Genomic DNA, 13,528 nt, shown 5'->3' on the forward strand with positions numbered 1-13,528 from the left:
TACTTTTCCAAGCAATATGCAGTTTGAGGTTTATTTTTCCATTTGAGTGGAAATTTCACTGTCTCGATTCTCCTGAGGACCATTAGCATTTTAAAGATACTCGCTCTTTGCTCACGATGCATCCTTAATTACTTTATGTATGTGCACATTAAATATTCCCTTACCTTTGTGTAGTCAACAAGGTTTTGATATTCAATATAATTTCCACCACCGACAACAAAGGCAATGGCCTAGAAAATAAACAAATTTAAATTCTCATCTAATACTTACTGAAATGTTAGTCTCATTTGCCCTACATAAAATTTCTAATTGATTTTTTTTGAAGATCGAGGTTAATGGAAGACTGATAAGGTTATACAATTAACAAAGACAAGAAGAAAAAGAAACATCACAGAGGATGAACAAGGAAAGAGAGATGAGGCTGTTCTAATGAAAGATCTCTTACCACCTACCTGGCCTGATTTGCTGCATATTTCAAGCATGTATTTGTTTCTATTTTAGATTTCCAGAGTCTATGACTTTAAAAAAAATGTTTTCATTCACTTGGTGAATTCACTGTCATTTCTCTTCCAGGAATTCCTAAACTGATGTTCTACTCTGCTGTCTGATGGGAATTCCTTCATTTGCTCTTTCCTCATTCACCTTCTCTGATGTCCCTTTCTTCATTATTTGCCAAAACAATTCTAATGAAAGTTCTTTGACTTGAAACATTAACCCAGTTTTGCTTTCCAAAGATGCAGCGTGAGTATTTCCAGACTTTTCCGTTTTTATTTCATGCCAATATTTAAATATAAAATGTGAAAAATATTTTGGATTACATTATAATTAGCAGCAACAATTGCACCCAATTTCTTTGCTTCAGTTACAAGAAGAATAAAATTCAATTACTCAAACCTGGATAAATCTGCCTAATCTTATATAGAGTCATATAATTCTTCTACTATGCTAATAGGGATTGCATAATGTTAAATTACTTTCTTCACTACAAGAATTTTTTTTCTTAAAGCTTACCATAAAAGACAGAATTTATTGTTGTAAACTGAATTGATCAATGCCGCCTTCCCAGTTTTAGTAACCAGAATTGGCATAGAATATATTTATTATGTTTAAAGATGTATGTATAGTTAAGATTATGAAATACATAAACTAACAATTATGATTTCCTAATGAATTTTTGTTAACATCCCCCAATGTTTATTTTTATTCTGATTTCCATAAGACGATAAGATATAGGAGCAGAATTAGGCCATTTGGCCCATTACGTCTGCTCTGCCATTTCATCATGGATGATCCTGTTTTCCTCTCAGCCCAATCTCTTGCCTGCTCTTTCCTTGCCAAGTCCTCTGGATGTCGAGACTTAGCCCCAAAAGATCACTTAATGGGTGATTACTTAAGCAGAAAATGGTGACAGGCAATGTGTCGATGGTGACTAATAAAGATCTGTTTTTACCCAGCATTTATATACATGGATTTTACTGCAGGTAAATGGACTACCACCTACAGCTGCAACCATGCTGATATGTACCCACTCCTTACTCACAAATGCTAACGTTAATGGCAGGATTTTAGAACTTCCTTGCGGAGTGCAATGAACTTGATACAGAGGTTTGCAACTAGGAGATTCTGACCTTGTGCTTGGGCAGTGCTTTTGTCCACGAGGCTACTTGGGAATTTTGATGCCAATTTTAGAGATTGATCATTCTTTGAAATATAAAGCAGTAACTTGGTTGGTCTATTATTTGACTTCTTAATCAGATTTTCCTTTTCTTTAACACTGAAGTTTATTGATGTATTGTGATTAAAAGTTGCACTCAAACAAATTCACAGAAAATGCACAAACACAAATTAATCAATAATCCCAGATTAAGGACAGTGAATGTGAAAGACTATTAAGCAAGCAATGTCAAAGGAGCTATTTTATCTCCCGGCTACATAAAGCTGCTTAAAGGATTTTTATTTCAAATTCTTTGCAAAAGCACTCTTTATTTGAAAAAGACATTTAAAACAAATATGCAATGTGAAACACAACAATTATATTTAATTAAATCTGATACAGAAGGTCTTAAACACAACTTCAGCATCCTGGAAAAAAGGTGGTGTTTACAGTTGTTTTTGAATTACTAGAATCCATTCATGATATATCATATTATTGCCAGGGTTAAATGCATATATTTAGCAGAACGTGTTTCATCAGGATATATTAAAAAAGGACAAAGGAACAAAAAATACAATAAATTAATTCAAGCTTATGGTGTAGGTATCATTTAATGATTTGCCCAGCAAATCAGAAATCAGGCATGAGACCAATAATCCTAAAAGAATTGGACAACGATTATAAATGTTTTTCTTTTGCAAAAGGCACAGTTGACAGATATTGGCACTTATATGATTCAGACCTCAGCCTGTCTTGAATTTTCCCATATGTTCAAGTTGAGCTGCAGGATCATGAGCAGAACATCTGATTGTCTACTCACTCAGCCCAACTGTGGAACACTAAAATGTTGAGGAGAAGCTCTGGACTCCAATGGAAAAACAGTGACTGTAATTAAATGCTTTTTTAAAAATTTCACTTTGTTTTTCATTGTCTTAAGGTGTTTTCCTTAAAAAATATAAAAGCTTTTTCTTTTTAAATTGTTTTAATCTGTTTGAATAGCTCTTAATGGCTCTGCTTATCAGAAATATTTTTTAAATGCTGTCAGCATTTTCAAGAGTTACACCTCAGGATAGGTGTGTGGTGGGTCAGCTTGTCCAGTCCTCTACATCCTAAAAAAAAAAGTGCAGGTGAACAGACACCACGGGTGACAAATCTTTGCAGTGGATCAAGACAAGGATGATCTGGGCCAATTTATTAACTTTCTTTAGTTCATGTTTATTTCTCTGTAGCATGCATCAACACAAGCCTGATGGACAAGAAAGCTATTGGTGAAACTTTGTCAATTTATCAACAGACCAAAAACAAAACAGTAGGTAATAGTGAACATCCCTCATGTCCAACTAGTGCTTGAGTTTGTCACAACAGTTCAAATGTTGGGAAACATTGGGAAGCAGCAGGAAAATCTTAAACATATCACTAATATTTTATTTTGATTGAAAGGTTAAAATGCAAGTCAGCTTTTTTCCATCAACTCTGTCTTTCGTTCTCAATGTCGTAAGAGGGATAAGCTTTATTGTGGCTCTCAGACAATTTGAAACAATCAGATTTCTGACTATGGCATACTTTCTCCACTGATTTGTTTCTCCAGGATTGCCTGAAATTCCAATGCAGTTTGGTTATTTCCAGCATCCACCTTTCCAAGTTCCACAACCATTCATTTTTGACCCACTCTGCTTCATATTAGTTTCCCTTTCCATGGTACTGTCATACAATCCATATGCATTATCATAACCTCTCACACCATATCTTCTTTGTTGCCCTTTACTATCCCTCTAAAATGTTAAGATTGCAAATCTGATATTCATTCAAGGCTGAGGTAGAACATAACCAGGATTAGTAAAACAATGGTTCTTGCCACCAATTTCTCATTGATCTCACACTGATCAGGGCTGAAATGCAGCATTGTACTTTGCTTTGAACTGAGTCTTAAGTCTGAGATTCTATTCCTCACCAACACAACCTACTAAGAATTGGCAATACTGTATACGCATACTTTGATCTCATTACTATAATCACAGGAACTTACAGTATGTGGAACTGATTTCTCCAGGTATCCCTTGTTAGCCTTTTAAACCTTCATAAGCTATTTCTGGAAGTCCCTCTCCCTCAAAAGTTTCTATCACAATTCTTTCATTCATCTCTGGCAGCCTTGGCTTGAGATGATTCAAAGAGTGAATAAATTTTCAAGTGTTGAAAGCTCCTTGCAGCTCTATAGTTATCACACATAATCCAACTGATCAAATATTACAAACTATTTACTATTTCATTCTGGTATTCTGAAATTCAACAGATTTCATCATGTGCAGCTTTGAAGCACTCATATTAATCACTGGCATAAGAGATATACAACATTGGGGTTGGAACTTGAAAATGAATACAGGTTCAGGAAAATCTGTAAAAGATTCGACAATTACAGACATCAGAATTCAAAACTTGGACCTAGGACACAATAGGAAATTAGTAAGCATTGAATACTAGAGGTGCTTAAGCATTAAGAATTGTTGACAAAGGAAATGTAAGTGACTGAAGCTGTCATCTTGGTGGCATTATCATTGCATAACTACTTTAAAGACATTAATTTGTAAGCCTACAGTCATACTAAAATTAAATTAAAAAACCATCTTTCTTCTGCAGATAATTAAAGATGGAAAGATGAATCAGCTGTGTTGCTGGAATTATTTCCTCTAATCTGCTTATTCATAACCTTCTTACAGCCCAATGCACAAAGAACAGAAAATTTACATCAGATAAACAGGAAGAGAATTAATGACATCGGAGAAAGCACAATGGATGGAATTAAAAACTTCTCAAAGCGTAGGACACAAGTATTAAATTTCTATAAAGATTTTGGTTTAACTACAATGCAAGAATGATATTAAACTATTTCCCCCTCATTTATGAAGGTTTTTCATCTAAATATTTTAATTTATTTTATTTAGAGATACAGCATGGAACAGGCACTTTAGACCACACTGCTCAGCAGTCCACCGATTTAACCCTAGCCTAATCATGGGACAATTTACAATGACTAATTAACCATGTGTGGTCCCAGTACTCAAGCAGGGCCAAACGAAAGTCTTGAATGACTACCGTCCAGTGGCCCTGGCCTCACACATCATGAAGACCCTAGAGAGGCCGGTCCTGGCTCACCTCCGACTCCTGCTCACATCAGCCCTCGATCCCCTGCAGTTTGCCTACCCAGAGCACATTGGAGTTGATGATGCTGTCATCTACCTGTTGACAGAGCCTTCTCCCATTTGGATAAGCAGGCCAGCATTGCGAGGATTGTGTTTTTTGATTTCTCAAGTGCCTTCAATACCATACAGATCTCAATGCTGGGGGAGAAGCTTCGTTCAATGCAGGATGGCACTTCCATTATATTCTAGATAATGGACTACATGACTGGCAGACCACAGTTTGTGCAGCTTCAGAGTTGTGGGTCAGACATGGCTAGAAGCAGCACTGGGGCCCAACAGTATTGGCTCTCTTCCTGTTTACCCTGTATACCTCAGACTTTAGATACAACATTGGGTCATGACATCTGCAGAAATTCTCTGCTGACTCAGCATTAGTTGGATATGCAAAAGGAGGATGGGAGGATGAATACAAGGCCCTGGTGGAGGACTTTCTCAAATGGTGCAAACTGAATCATCTGCAGCTCAACATCAATAAGACAAAGGAGATGGTGATGGGTTTTAGGAGGGCTAAGCCTGCATTCCTCCCTGTTACTATTAATGGTGAGGATGTGGATGTGATGTGGACCTACAAATACCTGGGGTGCACCTGGATGATAAGACTTGAGTGGAGCACCAACACAGAGGCTGTGTACAAGGGTCAGAGTCACCTCTACTCCCTGAGGAGACTGAGGTCCTTTGGAGTACGCAGGTCTCTCCTTCATATGTTCTACCAGTCTGTTGTTGTCAGTGCAATCTTCTATGTGGTGGTGTGCTGGGGCAATGGCATCAACACAGGAGATGCCAACAGGCTTATAAATTGATTAGAAAGGCTGGCTCTATTATAGAAGTCAAACTGGACACACTGGAGGCTCTGGTAGAACAAAGGACCCTCTGGAAAATGCTAGCAATTCTGGACAATGTTTCTCATTCCCTGCATACCATCTTAGCTGAACAGAGGAGCACTTTTAGTAATAGACTAAGACAACTGCGCTGCTCCAAAGAGCACTATATGAGGTCACTCTTACCCTCGGCCATTAGGCTCTATAATGAGGCAACTTACAGCCGGGGAAGTGATGACCTTCTCCGGTTAGACTATTTGAGGTAATTTATTTTTTATTCTTTCTTACTTCTCTTCTAATATTTGTATACTCGTGTACTTGTAATGCTACTGTGACACTGTCATTTCCATTGGGATCAATAAAGTATCTATCTTAACCTCCTAACAATACTGCCTTTGGATTGTGAGAGGAAACCGAAGCACCTGTAGGAAACGCACACGCACATGCTCGCGCTCGTGCAGGTGCGCGCGCCCACACACACACACACAGGAAGGAACGTACAAACTTGATTATAGGGAATGTTGGATTTCAATTCTGATGCCCCATGCTTTAATAATGTTGCATGAGCCACTACACTACCATGGCACCCAAATAACTTAAACAAATTCAATCATTTGCTCTAGTTCAGAAATGTCTTTGCCGAACTTTCTGAAGTCCATTTATCTAACCTTAGGGATTTATATAAATACCGTACACTGGGTCAAACTAGCCATTCAAGTTTCCGCATATCTTGTACTTGGTAGCACAGTTCTCCTACGTGCTCAGGCCCTCACCTACATTCCAAAAATGTGCTGGTTAGTAGGACCAACGAATGACCATAAACAGACTACCTGATGTAGGCTGTGGTAGGAAAATCAGGGAGGAGTTGAGGGGCATGTTACAGAAAGGAGGCTACCGGGAAAGTGGGATTAATAGGTTGGCTGTGGGTGCCAGCACCGATATGAAGGACTGATCAGCCTCCTTCAGTGTCATGGGAAAATACACTCAGTTTCCATTATATTAGGTACCTCCTGCACAAAATAAAGTGGCCACTGAATGTATGTTCACGGTCCTCTGCTACTGTAGCCCATCTACTTCAAGGTTTGACATTTTGTGCGTTTAGAAATGCTCTTCCACACACCACTGTTGTAACACATGGTTGCTGTCTCCTTCTTGAACCAGTCTGGCCATTCTCCTCTGATTTCTCCCATTAACAAGGTGTTTACAACCACTGATCTGTCTCTCACCAGATGTCTTTTGTTTATCACACCATTCTCTAGAGACCGTTATACATGAACACCCCAAGATATCAGCACTTTCTGTGATACTCAAACCACCTTGCCTGCCACCAATCATTTCAGAGTCAGCCACTTGGATCACATTTCTTACCCATTCTGGTGTTTGGTCTGAACAACAACGAAACTTCTTGACAATGTCTGCAAGCTTTTATGCATTGAGTTGCTGTCACATGATTAACCAATTAGATATTTACATTAATGAGGTGTACAGGTGTATCTAGTAAAGTGGCCACCGAGTAAATGGCTCATGGGTGCCAGTGAAAGGCAGAGGTTCAAGAAAAGTTGTAGATCAGATGGGAGATATCTGACTGTCCACTCTGCTATTCAATCTTGAGTACAACATCAGAGCACTGATATGCTGAAGACAGGGGCAAGCATCACAGTGCATCCACCTTTCACATTTGGGGCAATAGAATAGAAACCTCATTCATTTGAGTGGAGTCTGTGATGGTATGGTTATCATTTCAGAGGATCAGTTCTGAATCCAGCATGTAACTGCTGTGGCATGTGGCCAAGGGCTTAAGGCGTTGGACGAGCGATCTGAAGGTCATGAGTTCGAACCTCAGCCGAGGCAGCATGTTGTGTCCCTGAGCAAAGCAGTTAACCACACACTGCTCCAGTACACCTAGCTGAAAATGGGTACCGGCAAAATGGGTATCGCAAGGGGTTAACCTTGCGATAGATTGGCGTCCTATCCAGGGGGGAGTCTCGTACTCTCAGTCGCTTCACGCCATGGAAACCAGCATAAGCACCGGCCTGATGAGCCTATAAGGTTCGGGACAGACCTTAACTTTAACATGTAACTGCTGTTAGGCATAACAGCGCACCTACTTTCTTCTAAGTTTGCACACATTTGGCATGTCATCTAAAATTTGACAAACTTCTATAGATGTGTGGTGGAGAGTATACTGACTGGTTGCATCATGGCTTGGTATGGAAATACCAATGCCCTTGAACAAAAAAACCTACAAAAAGTAGTGGATACAGCTTAGTCCATCACAGGCAAACTCTTTTCCACAGTGAGCACATTTACAAGGAGCACTGTCGCAGGAAAGCAGCATCCATCATCAAGGACACCCACCATCCAGGCCATGCTCTCTTCTTTCAAGAAGGAGGTACAGGAGCTTCAAGTGCCACATCACCAGGTTCAGGGACAGTTATTACCCCTCAACTATCAGGCTCTTGAACTAGCGGGAACAACTTCAATCACCCCACAACAATGAACTGATTCCACAACCTATGGACTCACTTTTAAAGACTGTAAAACTCATGTTCTCAATATTTATTGCTTATTTATTTAACTTTTCTTTTTGTATTTGCACAATGTGTTGTCTTTTGCACATTGGTCATCCATCTCTGTTGTGTGCGGTTATTCATTGATTCTTATTGTGCGTTTTTTTCCTACTTACTCCGAATGTCCGCAAGAAAACGAATCTTAAGGTTGTATATGGTGATACAGTTACAAAATACACATGGACTAAGATGTTAACTGTCCTGTGCTATCACCAGTGGGATCATCATTTGATCTGCCACCTGTCTTCAGGAGTCTCGGCCCGCTTATGATCAAGACTCCCTCGAGGTGGTGGGCCAGCAGTGCTAAAGCACCACCTCCCACTGGTGAGCTTAAAAACTTGGCATCTGCCTTCATCAGAGTTGCTGGTCACTTCCATCCAACAGATAGTCTACTCTTCAGGTGTCTATGCAACTACTGAGGGGTTTGCAAGATATGTATACACTGTCTGGCTATCTGCCCCGACAGTGTATATACACACACACACACACACACACACACACACACACACACACATAATAAGTTTACTTTGAACTTTTGAAAATAAAACAGTAAAGTGCTTGATGCATTTTACTTTATTTTAATGTATTTACTTATTTAAATATTTTGAATATTAGTTCATTTTATTAAATATATATTTCAATGAGATAAAAAAATTTTGCAGTTGGAAAAATGCCAAAATCACTTAGGCATTCTGGAGCAAGGCCTCAGAACACGTTGCCTGGGAGCTGCTCTCAGCCCACTCCACTTCAGGGGATTGGACAGGGATGCTGAGAGTGACCAGTTTGTGTGCCTCCAACACACCACATTGTGAGTGTACAGGACCACGGCAGCACATCTGGATAGCAGGCAGATTGCTAACAATGCAACTACTGTTATGAATGTTATTGTATTAGAATGTTCTAACTGAACCTTCACTTTACTGGAATTTTTTTAAAGCCTCTCAGCAAAAACTTGCAGATGTGTGGCAGTGGCCACACATTTTAATTCCACGTCCATTTCCATTCTGATATGTCTATCCACAGCCTCCTCTACTGTAAAGATGAAGCCACACTCAGGTTGGAGGAACAACACCCTATATTCCCTCTGGGTAGCCTCCAACCTCACGGCATGAACATCGACTTCTCAAACTTCCACTAATGCCCCACCTCCCCCTCGTACCCCATCCATTATTTATATATACACACATTCTTTTTCTCTCTCCTTTTTCTCCCTCTGTCCCTCTCACTATACACCTTGCCCATCCTCTGGGTTTCCCCCCTCCCCCTTTTCCTTCTTCCTGGGCCTCCTGTCCCGTGATCCTCTCATATCCCTTTTGCCAATCACCTGTCCGGCTCTTGGCTCCATCCCTCCCCCTCTGTCTTCTCCTATCATTTTGGATCTCCCTCTCCCCCTCCCACTTTCAAATCTCTTACTAGCTCTTCTTTCAGTTAGTCCTGACGAAGGGTCTCGGCCTGAAACGACTGTACCTCTTCCTAGAGATGCTGCCTGGCCTGCCGCGTTCACCAGCAACTTTGATGTGTGTTGCTGGATATACTTTGTTGCTGTCAGGTGAACTAAACAGATGGAATGGCCTTTCGAAGTTACATATAAATCAGAACAAAACTATTGGAAAACATTGGCTAATCACCTCCTCAGAAAAATAAGAGCAAAATAGTCACATCAAAAACACTGCTGAAGAAACTGGGGTTCTACTGTGATGCTAGATATTTGAGATCAGACAAAATTACAGATTACTTCTAAAAAAACACCTTAAAGTTAATACATTCACAAATTGAGGCAACTGGACTCCAATGCAAACTCAATCAACAATATCAAGCAGTAGTACATCAAGGTAACTGGACTTGCTGTGTGTCCAGAAGATGATTCACTACTCATCCGACAGGCTTCTTCAGTTCTAATTCATTGTGGGTAGTTTTCCAGCTTATAAACTTTGCGTTGTTTAAAGGATGTCCTCCTATGTTGGGCCATCCATTTGTGAAGTGGTTGTTTTGTCTCGCCGATATACAGATCTTCCATCGAAGATCACAGAGTCATTGATTCAGGTATGTGGATAACACTTGGGTCAAGATCAAAATCTATGAGGTGCAAGCCTTCATAGAATACATCAACTCGGTGGATAATAACATCAAACTTACATGAGAAGATGCCAAGATTGGCCCTTTTTAGACTGTGCAGTACTTATAAAAGAAAATGGACATCTAGATATTGAAGTTTACAGAAAACCAACCCTCACAGATCACTACCTACAGTTTGACTCTCATCACCCACTAGAACGCAAGTTGGGGGTTATGAGAACACTGCATCACCATGCCGAGAATGTGCCTGCCAACATTACAACTAAAGACAAGAAACACAAGTATTTGAGAGAAGCCTTGAAAGCTTGCGGCTACCCTGAGTGGGCCTTCATCAAGACAGCAACAAAAAAGCAGCAGGGACATCAGCCTAACAGACAGAAGTAAGGAGCAAAGCAGAGGGAAAAACATAGTCATCCCATATGTACTGGAGTTTCAGAGAAACTCGGAAGAACTTTCAACAAACACCCAATCCCTGTGTTTTTCAAACCTACAAACACACACAGACAGAAACTTGTCCACCCCAAGGATCCTACACCCAAACATAAACAGAGCAATACTGTATATGCTATCCAGTGCAATGAGAACGGTACACACCTGTATATCGGCAAGACAAAACAACCACTTCACAAACGGATAGCCCAACATAGGAGGGCTAGCACCTCAGGTCAAGGCTCAAGGACAAGGGACATTCCTTTGATGACAACAATATGCACATTTTGGATAGTTTGAAAGAGGGGTTAAGGAAGCCATCTTTGTCAAACTGGAAAACCCATCCCTGAACAGAGGGGGTAGGGTATGACACCACCTATCAGCTACTTACAATGTAGTCCTAACATCTTTATGCCAGCATCTCCACAACAGTTCACACCTCCATTCATGCAAAGATAAGACTAATGCCCCTCTCATTACCTCTACGACTCTTAACAACCCTCACGTGTCTGCTCGACCTTTAAACAACTCACAGACTTCATAAGCCTACCATGGATTAGAACTGAAGAAGCCTCTCGGATGAGTGGCAAAATGTTTTCTTGACAACACAGCAAGTCCAGCTGCCTTGATTTACTACTGCTTGATATACAATGATCTGGATGACTGAGAACCTTCACAGACTTAATCAACAATAAATATTTAGTCAGCACATAATGATAGCAGAGAAAAAAACATATGTTACTTATTGATTTATTTTAGACACATGAATGTATCCCAACTATATTTTTTGCAGCTACAAAACAAATGTCATTTCACTAAATTCATCATCTGATATAACTTTCCATTTGCAAATCCAAATTTAATTTTTTCAATGTGGTCTCAGTAGCAGTTGCAACTACCTGGACAGTTCTCCAATATCCTCAGCATTTGTGTCAGAATTCATTAAGATGATTTGCAAAAGTAGTTGAATGTCTCCAAACAATGAGAACTTACCTCTTGGAATGGATTTTTGTTTCTTGGAACAGAGCTGCAAAGCAAGTGCAAGCCATACAAAGTTACTGACTGGAAAGCTATACAGCTAACGGCAATACCTACACATCAAAGGAAAATGATTACTCTGAACATGTATTCTAAAAATAAAAAATATATTAGACTGAAATGAAGCTTCATCTATATTTACTGTGGATTTATTGATTGTAAAACTAACAGATGGTTGATTCAAGCGCAATCTTAGGAGCGATAAAGCAACAAAATCTATTTCATGGAAATATTTGTGTGATGTATGCTCAAGAATTTTAAATTAGAATATTATTAAAAATGTTTTATAACCATCAGTTATTATGGATCTTTGAGATCCCTGGGTTTTTATCTTAATTTCTCTGTGCTTTGTACTATGTCTGTACTATGCTCCAGAAAATAGTGATTATTTATGTTTGGAAATGGTTTCAAATAAAACTCAGATTCATTTCTGTGATTAGCTTTAGTGAGTTTAAAAAAAAGCTACTTAGAATGGCTAGTACTGTTCCCTGATTTTTCTTGGACTTGTCAGGCAGTGATGATTATGTCCCCTGTACCACTGAATAGATGGAATTTATACTGTGATTTAAGGAGCAGCTCCTCGGTCAATGGGAGGTAGAAGTTGAGGAGGATCAATGTTTCTATGATCCTAGACATGACCTTAAGACAGACAACAGGGAGTCCTCTTGCAAGATGCCACTGTCAGACACCTCTTTTGTGGACTACAGCATCTCTGAGGCAAACTGAAATTCTCACCAACTCCTGGGACTTTCTGGCTCATGACCACTCAAAATGTAGAACAATATCTGGAGTGATACTGAAAACACTGAAGCCATACATCAGAACCGCACAGACGCACTGTGTCCAGCAGAGAAGAACATCTCACAAACTGCCCACCAGACTGAATTAATAACCACCACTTGCCCATCAGTGAAAGTGTGTAGACTTTCCATATTGGCCCTCAGAACACACCACTGCTCTACTCCCTCTAAAACCATGACTGTGTGGCTAGTCACACCTCAGAACACACCAAGCTAGACTGGAGGTAACTAAGTCTCAATCTGAAGAATTGCTTACAAAGCATTATCCCACAGGTCTTTAGCACTTTCCTGAAATACCTGTCACTGCAATTTATCAACCGCCACAATATGTCTACGCGGATGCGATTTCGTTGGCTCTCCACTCAGTCTTGGACATCCTGGACAACAGCAATACCTACTTCAGGCTGATGATTATTAATTACGACTCAGTGTTCAACGTCATCATCTCCTCTGTACTAACCAACAAGCTTGAAAACCTAGGCTGTTGTACTGCTCTGCAACTGGATCATGGACTTCCTCATGGGAAACTACAATCAGTGCTGTTTAGAAGTAACATCTCCTCCTCGTTGAATCAACACTAGCACACCTCAAGCATGCATGCTTAGCCCACTGACCTACTCTCTCTACACCCAAGACTGTGAGGCAAGACATTGTTAAAAACACCATCTATAAATTTGCTGATGACACAACTGCTGTTGGCAGAAGCTCAAATGGTAATGAGGTGGTGAAAAGGAGTGGGATAGATTGGTTGGATGGATGAGTAACAACCTTGCACTCAAAGTCATTAAGACCAAGGAATTGACTGAGGACTTCAGGAAGGAGAAGTCAAGGGAACATAGACCAGTCCTTATTGAGGGATCAGCACTGGAAGGAGTGGGCAATTTCAAGAAGGCATGTCAGGGGCCATATTTCATTAGGAGCTTGCGGAAATTTGGTATGTCACCAA

At 40.0% G+C, this 13,528-nt stretch overlaps 1 protein-coding gene across 1 annotated transcript in view; it reads right to left on the bottom strand.

Annotated features, from left to right (window-relative positions):
- Window positions 1–13,528, bottom strand: part of scfd1 (sec1 family domain containing 1) — a 159,407-nt gene that overhangs the window by 11,193 nt on the left and 134,686 nt on the right. Inside the window, exons 22-23 of the mRNA XM_063050484.1 lie at window positions 11,738–11,771; window positions 165–230 (exon numbers count right to left, since the gene is read on the bottom strand). Of these exons, the coding sequence (XP_062906554.1) occupies window positions 165–230; window positions 11,738–11,771 (100 nt within the window). The remainder of the gene's footprint in view (window positions 1–164; window positions 231–11,737; window positions 11,772–13,528) is intronic.

The sequence above is a fragment of the Mobula hypostoma genome, chromosome 1 (genome assembly GCF_963921235.1).
Source record: "Mobula hypostoma chromosome 1, sMobHyp1.1, whole genome shotgun sequence".
NCBI lineage: Eukaryota > Metazoa > Chordata > Chondrichthyes > Myliobatiformes > Myliobatidae > Mobula > Mobula hypostoma.